This window comes from Hibiscus syriacus, unplaced genomic scaffold, assembly GCF_006381635.1.
Source record: "Hibiscus syriacus cultivar Baekdansim isolate YM2019G1 unplaced genomic scaffold, ASM638163v2 tig00110511_pilon, whole genome shotgun sequence".
Taxonomy (NCBI): Eukaryota; Viridiplantae; Streptophyta; class Magnoliopsida; order Malvales; family Malvaceae; genus Hibiscus; species Hibiscus syriacus.
Genome location: NW_024062767.1, coordinates 771,671 through 790,777, shown reverse-complemented (window position 1 = coordinate 790,777; position 19,107 = coordinate 771,671). Strand labels below are relative to the sequence as shown.

The 19,107-nt window shown below is 32.3% G+C and overlaps 1 protein-coding gene and 1 pseudogene across 1 annotated transcript; one reads left to right on the top strand and one right to left on the bottom strand.

The window, feature by feature from the left end:
• Positions 1 to 5,874: 5,874 nt before the first annotated feature.
• On the top strand, positions 5,875 to 7,347 carry LOC120130098 (bet1-like protein At4g14600). Its single transcript, XM_039147434.1, has 2 exons — positions 5,875 to 6,151; positions 6,970 to 7,347. Exons 1-2 carry the CDS (start codon positions 6,086 to 6,088, stop codon positions 7,123 to 7,125), a joined length of 222 nt encoding a protein of 73 aa, XP_039003365.1. The 5' UTR covers positions 5,875 to 6,085; the 3' UTR covers positions 7,126 to 7,347.
• Positions 7,348 to 7,642: 295 nt separating this feature from the next.
• On the bottom strand, positions 7,643 to 9,925 carry LOC120130090 (annotated as a pseudogene).
• Between the last annotated feature and the right edge of the window lie 9,182 nt (positions 9,926 to 19,107).

Genomic DNA, 19,107 nt, shown 5'->3' with positions numbered 1-19,107 from the left:
CGCATCTAACTAATTGGTCCCGAAAAATGAACGTATATCATAACAACTATCCTTATATAAAATTAAGAACAATTCTTCAACAACTGAATACAACTATTATACGTAATTTTCAATCATGCACTCCTTACGTTGGAGGGCTCTAAACCCTAAATCCTCAAAGGAAGCTTGCCTTACCAATTCCTAGCTTACCATTTGGACCCCCATGTTTTATTGGCTATGCAGCCAACATGATTAACCTGGATAATCCCAATTACAGAATTGATTCCGACCATGGTTGCGGGAGACTATAGTCTACAGATTGTTTGGTATTTATGTGATGATACGGATGACATATTAAACGGTCTCGTAAGCCACAATGAAAATAGACTAAGAGAGGAAATTTTGTTAATGTAGGGTTATTTTTGTATAAGTTACATACGATTTATAATTTTGTATGTGAATGTAATTATGTATGAGATTGGAAAAGTTAGCAATAGGTTGTTGTACATGTTTCTTATACACAATAGGAGTCATGTTAATACTTACGAAATATGGAGATCATTGTCATCACGTGCGGGACTGAATGGCCATTCCATTCAATAGGTTTTAACATTTTGTACTTTCTACTTACCACACCGCCAACCCATTCCGTAGGCTTCAACGTTACAACGTCGGATATATTAGCGAATTGATTTCCCATTGAGATTACAGAATATCTATATGAATCAATAGGATTAATATCTTGTCATGAAATATTTAAATATCACTCACAAAGCAATATATTTCACTTACCCCGATTCTAACCCACTATTCCATAAATAATCACAAATTGCAGCTTCGATGTCATCAATTCCGCTTGGAATATCCGCTTTTTCAACCTACAATTTTGCATACAAAATTTTTTCAAAACAACATAATAAAGATTAAATTAAGTTTTCTTTTATTCAACTTACCTTCTGCTTCTTCTTCTGGGGTGCAGGACATTCTGAATCCAAATCTCCATCTATAACACTCTCCGGTGTATAGATCACATCGACATCCTTCCTCCTCATTTCCTTACTCTTTTCTTCTTCCTTACTCTTTTCTTCTTCCTCCCTCTTTTCTTCTTCCTCCCTCTTTTCTTCTTCATATTTTTTCAGTTCATCATATTTTTTGCTCTACATAGCTCTTCATCTCTTTTATTTCACCCTTCAATTTTCCCCTTGCATCCAAGTATTCATCAACCACCCCCTTCACCCCCGTAAGTTCACTCCTTAATTCCCCAACCTCCTTCATCACTTCATCAATTTTTTCACCCCTCACCATCTTAAGTTCACCCCTCAACACCTCAACTTCTTTCACCACTTCACCCCTCAACACCTCAACTTCTTTCACCACTCCATCTATTTTTCCTTCCACTTCCCCCTTATGCCTCTCAAGTGTCTCTTCGACTCTCTCAAGTTTCTCTTCGACTCTTGATTGTCTTTGCATGATATCAAATTAGATTTTTTTGACATCAGCCAATTCAGACATCAAAATGTAGAATTTACTATGTTTTCCCTCACCGTCATCCCCCTCACAGTCATCCCCCAATACAACCATCTCTTCTTTCTTCTCCTCTGCCTCCACTACATCCTTGCTAATAACCTTCAAAATTAAATTACAATATTAAGACATTGATTATATTCTTAATATTATTTAATTATATTTATTACCCTTTCTTTCTTCCTCGATCTATCCAACTTCAACTTCGTCATCACTCTAACCATCTCTTCCTTCCCCCATGCACGGATGCGTGCCACTTCGGTTCTTTCATAAGCCGGCACTGCCTCACAGCCTGACCAAAAATCGAATAGTGCAACCTGCATTTATAATAAAATTTATAATTTTATATAATAAATATAATATCATTTTATATAAAAAAAACATTCTTCAACTCATTTACCTCTAAGATTGCTATGCACCCTTTGAGGTATCTCTGGTTACCTTTTTTAAAGGTGATTATTGATTCAATCAATCTCGAATGGACATATTCAACCCAATTGAATTCACCCTTCAAGCCTTCATCGCAAATGAGCTTCATATAGTCCTTGTTCGTTGACGTATCACCCGTTGGACAAAGAAAGATCCCGACAAGGTACAATAGAACTCGAGCCTTTAGCTCATCCCCCCATAAGATCCACTTTTGATTTCCTCTTCAAGTTCAGAATATGTCACCTTCTACTTCAAACCATATTTGGAGGCAAATGCTTTCCAATTCTTACTCTTAGAGACTTCTACAACACTGTTGCCTTCATTTCCTACCCTCAAGACTGGTGCAGCACATGGGATCCCGAGAGGAAATGAAAAATCACCATATTTAGCAATACATTGTTTGACATCAAATTATGCTATCAAGGATCAACACAATTCCCTCCGAATAGGTCGATCCCTTACTCCTACCAACGATTCAAACCCCATTGCTCCTAGCACATTCAACTGACCCTTCTCATTATGGTGTATAATTAATGAATTCACCCTTTTAATGTTGCACCTTGTCGACACTTCCTACATTTTTTAACAATATATAATGTTATAGTTCTTATATATTTTGTATCAACGTATTTACAAGTTTAATGAATACCTTCTTTTCATGTGCTTTCCTCCATTCTTTGTATTCTTCACTATCCATCTTTGACTGTGCGATGTAAGGTTCCTTCTCAGCATCAGTCTTCGAATTCCATTTCTCCAACATATCATTTCTCACCTAATATTAAGCATAAACGTTTTTTAATCAATACATTAACGCTAAATAATACTCAATGTCAATTTCAATTTACATACCGAACCGATGTGTTCGCAACCTTCCTTCATCCTTTTGAATTCGGTCATACTGTCAACATTTAAAATTTGTCATCAATTTAAAGTTCTTAAATACTTTAATCCAATTACCATTTCAACAATAATAACAAAAAGACATTGATACTTACTAGAAGTACATATATCCACCCTTTGGTTGCTTTCGAGTCTCTGCCTCAATTTCAAAGTCATCTGCGCCACCAATAATATTTACACCCATTGACTCCATTTTTTCTTCATATATCAGTTTACACAAATCAAATCAAATACTTGTTACATACACTTTATTCAATATACAAATATAGATAACTACTCTTGTGGTAAAATGGTTTTCTTCAAAAGAATTTGAATGGCCACTACAAAATGTGTTGGCACATTTATACAACCTAAAATATCATTTTCTACCTATAATATTATATAAAGGTATCCATATTTATTTTCTACCTATAATATTATATAATCGGTCCCATATCCTTCTTGGCTTCAATTCAAAATCCCCAAACCAAACCCAAAAACCCTAATCCTTATTTCCTTCAAACGAATTGGAACACTCAATACTCGAAGTATCGACACATTTATACAACCTATAATATCATTTTCTGCTTATAATATTTAATAAAAGTATCAATGTTTATATTTTACCTAGAATATCACTTTCTACCTGTAATCGGTCCCAAATGCTTCTTTACTCCAAAACCACAAACAACACATAAAAACCCTATTTCAATTACTGTAATAATAAAAAACTAGGGTTTCGACAACGTACTTTTCAATTCGACTGCAGCAACAAACAAACAAACTTCGCTTTAGAAACGCCTTCTGAAATGCAGCAACAATTACGCTTCGATTTCAAAAATTTGTCCGTTCTATCTATTTTTCAGAGGATATTTAACTATGTCCTTTATATTTTCATTGGATATGTTATTTCTATTTAATCGATACAACTACAAAAGTGTCGATACTTTAATGTCATGTGTCGATACTTTCGATAGTATAATTACATATTTCTTTGAAAGTATCGATAATTTATTACGCGTACTTATTAAAGTATCGACACTTTCAATATATCTGGTAGCTCTTTACCAGTTTTGTCTTTTTGAGACCGGTTTTATCATATTTTTACCTGTTATATCGTTGTGGATCGATACATATTTATAAAGAATTGACACTTTATAGGCGTTAAAACTGCTTCTCCTTTAAATTCACAATGTGTCGATACTTATATTAAATTATTGACACTTTCAATATATCCGGTAGCGCTTTACCGGTTTTGTCTTTTCGAGACCGGTTTTGTCATATTTTTACCTGTTATATCGTTGTGGATCGATACATATTTATAAAGAATTGACACTTTATAGGCGCTAAAATTGCTTCTCCTTTAAATTCACAAAGTGTCGATACTTATATAAAGTATCGACACTTTCAATATATCTGGTAGCGCTTTACCGGTTTTGTCTTTTCGTGACCGGTTTTGTCATATTTTTTCCTGTTATATTGATGTGGATCGATACATTTTTATAAAGTATCGACATAAACCGACAAGCTAAGTTTGTCGGTTGCCAAATTTTTTAATATTTCTTCATGATTTAGACCTAATACATTATTATTACTCAACATTTCCGGTAGCGCTAAACGAATTTGTTAAATATCTTTTAATGTATCCGGTAACGCCGTATATTAGCCCACCTTTCTTGAGACATGCCCTATATGTAACAAGGGGTGTTGGATACTAAAATGCCGACTCGTGTTTCGGCCCGTTAAGGTCATGTATCATTATTTTCGTGTAATGGGTATCCGATTTATATTTTTTATTTTTTCTGATAAATTATATTGTTTAAAAAAATTCACATAGAAAGAATATATAAAAATTTAAAATTTAAAATCTATAATAAAAAATAATTAAGAAATAAAATTTAAAAATTCAAATCACATACTAGAAAGAAAAATTATTAAAAATAAAATAAATAAATATAATTAAATTTAAAATATTTTGAAGTTAAAATAAAAAATTTAAAAAATATTTTAGAATGTTATGGTGAAATAATTTTAAAAAATTAAGAATTTAGAATGTTATGGTGAAATAATTTAAGAAATTAGTAATTTAAAATAGTAGAGTGAAATAATTTGAGAAGTAAGAATACAAAATTTAATAGAAAATAAAAAATTTAATAGAAAATAAAAAATACATAAGAAACTAGATATCGGGTCGGCGATTATCCTTTTAAACACTATTTTATGACCCACACCTAATTCGGGAAATCAATAAAAATAATACGCCGTGTATCAGACGCAAAAATTTGAATAATTTCACTATAAATATCCGATAATTTTAGACAAAATTGATAAGTCGGCGGATCAAATCATCCGCATGGAGTGTTTTTAAACACGCTTATATATATTTCCTTTCTATCTTTGCGGCCATTTATATTACTTAATAATTAAACATTTTATAGGCTGCCATTTTAAGCTGTTACAGTCTTGCCACGTTAATTACTCTATCTTCCAGGTGGTCATTTGCATATCAATGCAATTTTACACGCATTGTCGTAAGTAAACTCCATTGTTTATTAATTGTCCATTTTCTCTGATTGCCTAGTGGGTAATTCATAAATCACACATAGCTTGCTAACATATATATATATATATATATAATCAGGTTTTTAGTTATAACAACAATTAGGTACGTACATCGGTATATAAACATGTTTATGAATAATAAATAAATAAACATGAACATATTTAAAAATAAATAAATAATTATGAATAAAATATTAAAAGTTTAAACGAATGCGAACCGAAAATGAACACCTTCAAAAATAGACAAATGACTTGGATGAAATGCATAAAGGATCTTGGTGATAATTTGATATGATTTTCACCTTCCTTATTTTGGCTTTAAACTAAAATTTGAGTGTAATTATTCTTTTGGATAACTTTCGGTTTTCAGTAGATGTTGTGAATCGTGATAATATTATCATTGTTTATTTGGTCTATTTTCTTTCTTGAAAAGATATTGAAAATTAAATTTAAACAACGCATATTTATTTTGAATTGAGATAGACAACGCGTATAAGAATTTGTCTCTAATCGCATTTAATACTATTTTGCTTTTTCTGTTGGAGCAGTGTCGGTATTTTTATTTCTGTTTTTGTAAGGACTTGTATCTTGATTTCTGAAGCCAACTTTGGCTTTAGTTTCTTTTAGCTCTCGTTTATCGTTTGGAGGGAGGGTTCTTTTCCCCTCTATTCATTCTCTACCTTTAACTCGCTAAAGTGTGTTGATCTTAAATATGGGGCAGGTTGCTCAAGAGATAGGATCAGAAGCCAAATTTCAGAAGGACTTTCTAGATCAGCTGGTATGTTATAGTTGCATTTACTCTTTACATTTTTTGTTGGTTTCTTGCATGCTATGAATTATTTCTATGATGTTTTGTTGCTTGAAAATGAGGAATGATCACCTTAGTTTATCATACATTTTATGGGTTTTATTATAATATTGCTACATGGTCTTGTATAGCAAAGTGAAATCGAGGGGAATAAAATTTTGAACTCTTTGAACCATGCAAGTCTTGGAAAATAACCTGAAGAAGTGGGAAATTATTCTTCTCGGGATATCTGCCCTTGACATAGTATTTATTGTGATTTCTATATTGTGTAAATGACAATGATAGGATCTTTATATTCACCTAAACTTATCAGGAATAGTTTTTCCTTCGGAGTTTATGTGGGTAGGAGATATCCTTTTCATCTCTTCAGTTCATAATGTTGTATTATTTAAGTATTTTTTTATTAGAATAGCTGAACGAACATAATGCATTCTGCTGTTATGGGATTCACCCGATCATTATTTTCTTCCATCTCTGATTCTTTTGGTAGACAAGGAGGCAGGGTTCTGTTAGCCATTGAGTTGTTATTGCTAAGCCTCAAGGATAATCAGGAAGCCTTTCTTGTGGATTAACCCTATCTTGATCTGAACTGTTGTTATCTACAGTGATATCTTCTTATCATCCTTGCTTTGTTAAGTACATGTGTACACATGCATGCATGCAAAATAAATTCTATCAGTTTGTCTTAAATGGTGATTTTCTGTTGAGGATAACATGGAATTACTTGGTCCTTTGGCTGCCATTTGTATTTGGGGGCTTCCTGAATGTGTAATCTGAATTTATGGCAGCAAATGACAATGATTAAAGCTCAAGCAGGGGTAAAGAACAACATTAGGAAACTGAAGAAGAGTATAATCAAGCATGGCTCTAACCATATTGTTCATGTGGTTCTTTTTGCACTGTTTTGCTTCTTTGTTGTCCATATGTGGTCCAAAGACTGCTGAATAGGTGTATATGTCGACGATGGAAAAAGTCTCGAAATGTCAATGTTGCTCAGTTTCTGTAAAGGTGCTTGTGTATTTACTTTATGTTTTGTCAGTAGTCTTGATAAAAACATCAATGATTATAGGTTTCTTCTGATATGCTGTGGTAAGAACGCTAGCGAATGATTTGTATATTCTTGCGCATTCGTTTATTCGTGCCGGGTATTTTGTGCAACGCTTGGAAGAAAGTGTTTAAATTAATTGTATCCTTCTCTAGTTTTATGCTTTATGTCCTCATGGTCTGAGCCTGTAAATTTAAACATAAATTTCTAAACTACTGTTATTTATTATTCAACATCTAAGCTTTAAGAACAGTAATTTAAATCAAAGTACACCAATCAATGTACAACTATGAATATTCCATTATCAAACAGCTTACTTGTGTGAATAATGAAGGGAACTTCCATTTTCAATAATACCTGTACAACTTGGGAGAAAAAAGTGATTCAGAAAGGAACTATTTACATCAATTCTACATGCGAATTCTTACCAGGCTACTACAATTACTTGGTTAATACCATTGCTTAAGAATCCAAATAGCTATCGCTAGGAGATGACAGCATTATCAGTAGGATTGATGTTTCCATCAATGATCGTCATTTTGGTCATTGAAAATTGCAACCAGGGTGGTTAATTCTAAATCCCCAGCTCAAAACACTGAGAAGATATAATAATGTATGTTAGTCGTGTCAGCAAGACCAAAAGGCTCGACAGAGGTGGTTAGCAGTCAAGTTAGATGAACACTGCTGCTCTATAGGTTGCGAGGGACTACAAATTCGGCTCCTCTTTGGTTCTGAAATCCTCACACGTGAAATCGTGGCAGCAAGCGCGTCCACCATACCATTTTCATCTTGTTCCTCAGACTTGCAGCTTGAACTGTTTGAGGATAAGACCGACCACAGACGTTGAGTATGAGGGTGACCATCTATCCTCAACGCACACTCGGATCTGGGAGAATTGGATTTTTGGACAGATAGTTCTATTGAGTTCTTCGACTTCGATTTCATGTATAAAGTCCTTAATGAGTGCTCTGTGTAGAACAATATCCATGTATGCCCTGACATTTCTCAATTCATAACAGTCAGAAAGAGAAACGTAAAAGCTAAGCCATTTCAAGAACTGATTTGAAATTCGAACATAAAATTTATAACTAAATTGTTGGGGGGGGGGGTAAAGAATAAACAAGATTCAGAAGCAATTCTAAGAAAGCAAAAACTCAATTTGATAAAAGTAGATGAACGGACTACGTTTATGATGGCTCACAAACTTTATATGTATATTGTATGTATAGATATTCATTTAACTGTAGAATAAAGGGAGAGACTTGGGACTGTACCTAGAATTTCATCAGCAGGTATTCTTGATGAGACATCCCTAGTCAGCATTCTTGACAGCAGATCGCGTGCAGGTTTAGATACAGACTCCCATATCCCCGAGTGAAAATCCAATTTTACATTCTTGATGGCCTCAAATACTTCCTTCAAGGAATCTCCTTGAAATGGAAGGCCGCCAACCAAAAGTGCATGTAGCAGCACACCAGCAATCCATATATCAACTTTCTCAGAATAATCTCCCAACAGTACTTCAGGAGCAACATAAGCCGGACTTCCAGCCAAACCGGACAAAGTCTGACCTGTAGTAAATCGTAATTTGTGTCACAAAAATTAGGAACAAGCTAAGAACAAATATAAACATATTTGGATATAGAAAGGATAATGTGTAAAAGGCAGATAACAACTCAAGTTCTCTTCACATATATGTGAATGCAAACATATAAACATTAGGAACATGCAAACATTATGATTTTTCCATATTTGATAAACATACAAACATAAGGAACTTAAATATGCCAATCTCACAATTATGATGTTTTCATATTTGATAAACATTAGGAGCATACAAACATAACTCCACCTCTCCAAACATTTTCATATTGAGTTTCAATATAATGAACAAAGTGAGAATTCATAAGATATTCACCGTTGGAGATTCTCATGGCAAGACCAAAATCAGCTAGCTTTATCTTTCCTGAAGTTGTGAGGAGAATATTTTCAGGCTTTAAATCTCTATGCACAACTCCCATCTCATGACAGTACTTAATGATTAACATCACATCTTTAAAAATATTAGCAGCACGGTGCTCTGAATACTGTCCCTCTGCCATTTGGTCGATCAATCGACCTCCAGAGCACAACTCCATTATGAGATGAAAACAATCTGGCTCCTCATACACCGCCTGCAAAGTCACAACCCCGGGATGTCCAGATAAATGCTGCATTATCTCTACTTCTCTGTGAACTGTTTCCTCTCCCTTATGCAAGGTTTTACATGCAAACTCTGCTCCACTAGTCCTAGACCTACACAACCAAACTAATCCGAATTTTCCCTGGCCGATCGGGTTACCTTTAACATAATCATCCTCAACCTTTTTCTTCCAACCGATTTGTGTAATTACCTCAAATGCACCCTATCTTCCTCTTAAGACCTCTTCCCGGAGGTACCAAAGAGGACGCACCACAAGGTGGGGCAGTGGCAACGCCAGCAAGTCTACTTTTACATGAACCAATGGAATGTATATCCACGTCTTCTTTACACCTTTTTTGAATCCTCGCATAATCTTCTAAGGAATAATGGGACATAATATTAGATGATCGGGAGTCACAAGAGGGTGCAAAATTCTTGGTTGCCTCCGGAGATACACTGCTTTCACTTCCCTTCCTCTTCTTTCTCATCAAGTCAATTGTCAATCTAAACAAACTTATCTAAACCTAGATCTTAGGCACATTGATGTTTCAGGAAAAAAAAACGAAAACAAGAAATTTTATTCCCAGGATCTTCTGCTTTCCTTTCCTGTAAATCAAGAATGAAAACAAATTATTATAAAAATAATATACTATATATTTATAATTTTTTTAACTAATCCATAAAAAAATGTCACTCAATTTAGCGAAGGAATTAGGAATCTGAAACATTTAATTAAAACGAAAAATGCATTAAACAAAAGAAGATCAAGATACCAAACAGATCCCATTTGCTTTTTTAGTGGAATCACATGGGGACCAGATATAACCTAATACCAAAATCCTACTATTTCTCCCATCATTCAAAATATTTCAACACAATCATAAAAAAACCCAGAAAATTAAGAGAACGAACCTGTAACCAAGGGCAGAAATTCCACCGACACCAAGAAAAGGGAGACCCTGGTTGAAAAATGGTAAAGAAAGGAAGGAAGGAGTGAAATTAGATAAGGTATATAATTGGGAAAATCCCGGGAGGGAAATTCGGAGGATCAAATCGGAAAACCTAGAAATGCCCGTGCCATGAGATTTGGGGGTCACCTCGTTTTATCTTATATATATTAGACTCGTCTAATAAATTATTAGATAAACTACGCCGTAAACAAACAGAACGTTTAGCAAATCGTTAGTAAACCATTCGGTAAAAAGTTCGTTTATATTTATTTATTTGTTAAACGAATGAATATATATAAGATTTTGTGTTTGTTTAATTAAATAAACGAACACGAACAGATGGTTCGTTCGTTCATTTACGTTCGTGAATATTCGATAATATGTTCGTTCGTTTATGTGCGTTCATTTATGATTAGTCAATCTCTTTAGACCCATTTAAAATATTAAAACTCAATAAATTTTAATTAATACCCATAATATTTTAAAATTCAATTAATTTTAAATATAACTAAAAAACCCCAAAACAATTAAATATAATATAATCCTAAAATTGTTAGGAAAATTTTATTTTCATTTATGTTCGTTTACGTTCGTTTATGTTCGTTTACATGTGCTTATTTATGTTCGCTCATTTTTTTTCGTTTATCATTTAAATGAATGAACACGAATAAGATACACTCCTTAACGAACGAACACGAGCAATAATTTTTTTTCTCATTTATGTTCATGTTCGTTCGGTTAAACTTAAACAAATGAGCATGAACATACCCTGTTCGTGTTCGCTCGGTTCGTTTACAAGCTTAAGATAAACTATAAAATTAGTATTTAAATTATTAGTTTTGTTTCGTTTTAATACCTAAATGTTTTTTTAAATCATACTTAATATTTAGTTTAGGTTTCAATTTGATATCATTCGTTAAGAAATTAACAAAACTATTAACTTCATTTTTTTTATTCTTTTAATGATAACGTGAAATTATCTTATGGTTGAAATTTGATATCATCGGCGAGTACCAAAATAAAACTAAACTAAAGTATGTAATTGAAAAATAATTAATTTGGGTTCCAAAAAGAACGAAAATAATAGTTTATACACTAAATGTATAATTTACCCTGAATTATTTATTAATTAATAACCTCAACCTGACCTGCCTTTTCAACATTGAGGAGAGTGCCTATTTCTTAAAGGCTCGGGTTTTCTGGTGGAGCACGTGACGTAATGTGTTGAAAGCACGCGCGGGGCTCGGATGTGGACGTAGATTATTTGGTTCCTCCTCTCAGCATGCCTTCTTCTACGGATTGTATTCGCTATACACCCATCAATTGTTGCTGGAATGAATCGGCTCGTTTTATTTTGGATAATATTTTTTTAATAATTGAATTCAAGTTATTATAAATTTAAAATTATTTTTTTCTTAATTTTAAACATCTCATTTTTTATTAAAAAATATCAATCTCAATTTTAATTTTTTTCTTTTTGAACTAATTTGATTTAACATATTAATTCTCTAATAAGTATAAGAAATCTAATTAACTTAAATTTTAATTTTAACTTTATCAGATGAATCTTCAAGTTTGTGTTAAAATTCATAAATTTTAATTGGAACCGTAATAATATACAATTATTGTTGTAACCGTAATTTATTGGAACCGTAAACAAGAAATTATAAAAATTTAAGGGAAAATATTGAATTATAAATAAATTTTTATTAAGGTATAATTAGTTAGATAACCAAAATAAAATAAAAATGACAATTGATTTACTGACATGTTTATCCGTTTTAATTATGTGTAATTATATGCATAAAATTTTGATTTAGATTTAAATTTTACAAGTTATTATTTTACGTTTTACATATTATATATACAAGTAATTATATTTATTTAATATGCATTAAATAGATATAATTTTTGAAAATTTATAATCATATCAACATTTTATGTACAATTGAATCAAAATTAAAGTTTTATACATATAACCATATAAAATCAAAGTTCATTTGTCACATTATACGTTTGATTAAAGTTCATATATAATTTTAGTATAAATATATTTGTTCATGGGAATAATTTTGCTTGTGTGTCTAACTAGTTCACCTTTATGATTTAGATACAAAGTCTCGGTCGGTAAAAGAATGATTGTCAAAATCTTTGTTGAAAACATTTTGATGTTTTGATATAACACATAAGTATAATTCAATTTTAATATTTTATTCGATTTAAAAATCATATATTCGAGTAAATTATTAGAATATCAAAAATATTACTCCAAGTTTTCAAAGGTCAATTTTAATCATTACTTAAGTGTAAAATTGTGTTTGAGTCTTAAAATATTTTTGAAACAATTTCTACAATGTATTTCGAACCTTACTCGAGCCAAAAATATTTTTTTATTAAGAGATGTACCAATACACACTTGGATGTATCGATACACACCAAACATCGAATGCATTTTGTGTATCGATACACATCTAATGCATCGATACACTCCTGGCTCCGAGAAATATCGAATGTAAATAGTATACCGATACACCCCAAGTGTACCGATACACTAGGTCAACCAACGGTCAAAATATTTGAATTTTACACTGAGTGTACCGATACACCTTGAGAGAGTATCGATACACTTACCCTCCCAACAGATTTTTAAATGATAATTACATCATAATGACTTTATTGACTTCACCAATGAACCCCAACATTCAGAATCAATTGAAGGTGTATTTAAACAAGCTCAGGAGCCATTGATCAATAACAAGAAACAAGAATTAAGAGAGAATCAAAGAGAAAGCATCAAACCTCATTGTTTGAGCATTTCAAGCTTATTTTCATTCAATATTCATTTTTGCTTTCAAGAACATCATTTGTGCTCTATTGTATTCATTTTGAGTGTTCTTTCTTTGTTCTAGAATTGTGCAAACAATCTACCTTGTGAGGTTTTTCTGTAAGTTTGCGAAATTTGTAATCTTCTCTTTCGGAGATAGTGTTATCAAGAATTTAGGGTATAATTCTTGAGGGAGTTGTAAGGTTACTCTTTGTTCTCAAAAGAAAGAACAAATTAGTGAATTTGTTGGAAAATCCTTAGTGTGGATAACTAAGATAGTGGACGTAGACTTTGGTTAAGAAAGTCGAACCACTCTAAATCGCTGTGCAAATATTTTCCATTTTCTTCAAAAGCTTTCACCAAAATTTTCATTGCCAGTTCACCCTCTCTTAGCCAATTCGTCGATCGATTAACTCAACAATCTTTAATCTATACTAGCCTCTATGTAAAACACCTTATTTAAAACTCAAACTTTTTTAAAAAAAATCTTCAAAAAGCTTTTGGTTTACACATAAATTGAAGAAAAATATATATATTTATTCAAGGAAATTTCTAGAGCGGATGTCAAACATTGATATCCACCACTAGTTTTGTAAGACAGAATTTATAAACAAGCGTTAAATTATATCAAAACAATCTTTTTAAACAACAAACTTTCAAAATTTACATAATAGGCATTAAACTATAGTTTTTGTTACAAAATGGAAACAACACTATTATCTATCATTAAAGAGATGGTGTGACATGCAGAATTAATAGAAAATATCTTATTTGTCCCTTTAATTGCAACTAAAATTTCACTTTATTGTTAATTTTAATTTAAAAATATTTTTTACTATGTTCATTAAATTGAAAATAAAATGGATGTAAATAAATTAAATACTATTTTCTACTATCATATTGTATATATTGAATTTATACCATATGAATTATTTGATACATTATTATAAGTTAATGATTGTTTCGACTATTTTTATTTAAGTTTGGATGTAACTTTCTTATTAATGTGATACTATAATTTTCTGGATGTATTTCTTAAAATCGTGTTTAAACTTCTTAAACAAAAGTCAAATGCGTGAATCATATCGTTTAATAAAAAATAATTCGATTATTTCTTTGTTTGATAATTCAATTTTTGGATCTCGAAAATTATAAAGTTTTTAATTTTACAAAAAAGTAGTTATAAAATAATTTGATGAATAGAAATTTAAAAAATATAAATTTTTATTTTTCAAAATGAATTGTTTTTTTCATATATTTTTAAAGAATACTAAATTTTCTATTTCTTTTATTATTACTTAAAAATATTGAAAGAAGACTAAAATGATATTTTAGTATGACTAGGGTCAAATAAGATATTTTTTATTTATTAATTTACCATGTTACGTCGCTCCTTAATGTTGAAAACGTTTTGATATTTCGATATAACAAATTAAGTTAAATGAATTTTAATATTTTCCAAATGATTTTCTAAGTATATTCGATAGAATTATTCGAATATCAAAACATTACTCCAAATCTTTCAAAGATCATTTTTAATCCTTACTCAAAGTGTAAAATTAAGTTTTATTCTTAAAACAATTTCAAAATAATTTTACAAAGTATTTCGAACCATTTCAAAGCCAAAAATTCCAGATTGCTCAGAGGGAACCGATTCCCCCCTGAATGGTTTGGCTCCGAGAATTCCAGTATGCTCGGAGGGAACCGATTCCCCCCCAGGGGGTACCAATTCCCCCCTTGTATAACGGTCGAAATATTTGAATTTTACACTTAGGGAACCGATTCCCCATAGGGGGTACCGATTCCCCACACGCTCCAAACCGTTTTATTAATTGTTTTCACACTAAAACGGCTATATTATTTTCTCTAATTATCCCCAACGTTCAGAAGTGATTCAAGGTGTATTTAAGCAAGCTTAGAAGCCATTGATCAACAACAAGAAACATCAAGCAATTAGAATCAAGAGAGAATCAAAGAGAAAGCATCAAACCTCAAGTTTGAGCATTTCAAGCCTATTTTTCATTCAATATTCATTTTGCTTTCAAGAACACTTATTGTGCTCAATTGTATTTATTCTTGAGTGTTCTTTCTTTGTTCTAGAATTGTGCAAACATATTTTCCTTGTGAGGTTTTTCTTGTAAGTTTGCAAATTTGTATTTCTCTTTGAGAAAAGAGTGTTCTCAAGAATTGGGGTATATTCTTGAGCGAGTTGCAAGGTTATCTCTTTGGCCTCAAAAGAAAGAACAAATTAGTGAATTTGTTGGAAAATCCTTAGTGTGGATAGCTAAGGTAGTGGATGTAGACTTTGGTTGATAAAGTCGAACCACTCTAAATCGCTGTGCAATTTCATTCAATTTTCTGTAAAAGCTTCCACAAAAATTTTTATTGCCAATTCACCCCCCTCTTGGCCGATTTAGTCAATCGATTAACTCAACAATTGGCATCAGAGCCTAACTCATTTGAAGGTTTAATCGCCTCTTGAGTCGATTCGGGAAGAGTTATATCGATAATCAAAGTCATCAATGGCCTCCGTTTCAAACTTCGACTCCGGTCTCGACTCGATGCCCGTCAACAAGCCTCCTTTATTCAATGGAGCTAACTATGCCTATTGGTAGAATAGAATGATGTACTTTATTCAAGCAAGTGACATGGGAGCATGGAATGCTGTAGAAGAAGGATACATCAAACCTCTCACTCATCCAAGGTTGTGGAGTGAAGGAGAGACAAGAATGTTCCAGCTCAACTCCAAAGCCATCCATATTATTTTTTGTGCTCTTGGACCAGATGAATACGGAAGAGTTTCATCGTGTACAACCGCCAAAGAAATATGGGACAAACTTCAAGTCACTCATGAAGGTACCGATGAGGTAACGAAATCTAAAATTAGTATTCTAACGCATAGCTATGAAAATTTCATGATGAAACCAAATGAAGATATCAAAGCTATGACGGATAGATTTTCAACGATTGTCAATGGTCTCAAATCATATGGAGAGATCATTTCAAATGAAAAGCTTGTGAGGAAGTTAGTCTACTCCCTCCCAAAATCGTGGCAATCAAAGAAGACGGCAATCATCGAGTCTAAGGACTTAACGTCCTTAACTCTTGAAGAGCTAATTGGGTCACTCCTCACTCATGAAATGATGCTCGAAGATGAGGTGGACCTCGACAAGATTGACGAGACACCAAAGGAGAAGGAGAAGAAGAAAAACATTGGAGTTGCTCTCAAATCCATAAAATATGAGAATGATTCGAATAACGATGACGATGACGAGGAAATGGCATTGTTTGCCAAACGGTTCAAAAAAATGATGAGACCTTATCGAGGAAGAAAATTCAAACGAAATGAAGGCCTTAAAAATGAACCGAAAGAGAAGGACCCAATCATTTGCTACGAATGCAAAAAGCCAGGGCATGTCAAATATGATTGCCCATAATTGAAGAAAAGGGTCAATCAAAGAATAAGCACAAGGCTCATGTGGCTACATGGAGCGATGAAGAAAGTTCCGATGAAGAGGAACAAGAAGTAGCTAACTTGTGCTTGATGGCATTTGGGGAAGATTCTAAGGTAACCTCTAACTCATCCGATTTTGATGATTTATCCTATGACGAGTTATTAGAGGAATATAATGGGTTAGCTTCGGATTATGAGAAATTATTTTTAAAATATAAAAATGATGTTTCAAAATTGAAAAATGAAAACAAACTCGTATCCAAAACCAACAACAAATCTTGAAAGTAAAATCAAAGATTTGCAAATCAAACAAGAAGAGTTTGAAAAGAAAAATTTAGATTTGCAAAATTTACTTTCAAAGATCAATGATGATCATCAAAAGAAAATTGATGATCTTAAAACTTCTTTTGATAAAGTTGGAACAAAACATTTTGAAAAAGGTGGAAATTCAAAATCCAACTTTGTTAGAAAAAGTTTTAGAAACTACAATCATAGAGGTCCCCAAAGAACCTCTAATGGAAAAATCGTTAGAAGTATGTGGGTTCCTAAAGAACTCATTACCACTAAAGATAAAAATATCCTACACAAATGGATACCTAAGGGGACTAGGATTTTAGAAACTAATGAATATGGACCCAAAAGAATTTGGGTACCAAGAATCAAAAAATTAATCTATGTTTGTAGGGAAAGGAGCATTGCTACAAGGCACTGGAAACAAATTCAAATTCATGGTACCTTGATAGTGGATGCTCAAGACACATGACCGGAGACAAAAGTCGGTTCATTGAGCTTAACGCCAAAAATGGAGGAGAAGTGACTTTTGGAGACAATTCAAAAGGTCACATTGAAGGTATTGGTACAATAGGTAATACATCTTCCATACAAATTAAAAATGTTTTATATGTGAATGGATTAAAGCATAATCTATTGAGTATTAGTCAATTATGCGATAAAGGATTCAATGTCTTATTTGAAATTAATGGTTGTAAAGTCATTGACATTGCATCTAATCGGATTATGCTTGTTGGTCATAGAATAGGAAACATATACATGGTGCATTTAGATTCTTTTGATATGACTAATTTATGCCTAGTTTCTAAGGATGAACATGATAGTTGGTTATGGCATAGGAGACTAGGACATGCTAGTATGAGTGTTTTGCAACGGTTAATTCAAGGAGACCTAGTAAGAGGGTTGCCTAAGCTTAAATTTGATAATGATAAAATCTGTGATGCTTGTGCTAAAGGAAAATAAAAGCGAGTTTCTTTTAAATCCATTAATGATGTATCAACTAGTAGAGTTTTACAATTGATCCATTTAGATCTTTTTGGGCCAACTAGAACTACTAGCTTGGGTGGAAAACAATATGCATTTGTCTTGGTAGATGACTATTCTAGATATACTTGGGTTCTATTTTTAAATACTAAAGATGAAGCATTAGAACAATTCATCACGTTTTCAAAAGTAATCCAAAATGAAAAAGGTTACTCTATAACTAGTGTTAGGAGTGATCATGGAACTGAATTTGAAAATCTTGGATTTACTGAATTTTGTAACTCTAACGGTATTAGCCATAATTTTTTAGCACCTAGAACCCCTCAACAAAATGGAGTTGTTGAGAGGAAAATCGAACTTTAGAAGAAATGGCTAGAACCATGCTTTGTGAAAATAATTTGCCAAAATATTTTTGGAAGGAAGCCACAAATACCGCTTGTTATGTTGTAAATCGAGTAATGATTAGGCCAATTTTAAAGAAAACTCCATATGAAATTTTTAAAAATAAAAAGCCTAACATTAGTTATTTTCATCCTTTTGGATGTAAATGTTTTGTTTTAAACAACGGTAAAGAAAACCTTGGCAAATTTGATGCTAAAAGTGATGAAGGAATTTTTCTGGGTTATTCCTTAAATTCTAAAGCCTGTCGTGTATTTAATAAAAGAACTTTAGTTGTAGAAGAGTCTATACATGTTGTTTTCGATGATAATCCCCTTCCGATGAAGGATTCTTGTGTGAATGATGATGTAGGTGTTATAAATACAAATAACGTTAGACATGACATTGGAGAACCATCGTCAAAGAAAGAAACAAAAATGAGGAAACTCATGATCCTCTTGAGAATCCAACCATTGAATAAAGGGAAGTATCTTATCCAAGAGAGTACAACTATGTCAAGGATGGTGAAATTATAGGTGATCCATCAAAAGGGGTAACAACGCGATCTTCTCTTAGAAATATTTGTAATTATGTTGCATTTATCTCATACATAGAGCCTAAGAATATTAAAGAAGCATTAAATGATGAACATTGGATTATGGCTATGCAAGAAGAGTTAAATCAATTTGAGAGAAGTAAAGTATGGACATTAGTTGAAAGGCCTAGTAATAAATCTACTGTAGGTACTAGATGGGTATTTAGGAATAAGCTTGATGGGAGTGGTAATATAGTGAGAAACAAGGCTAGACTTGTTGCTC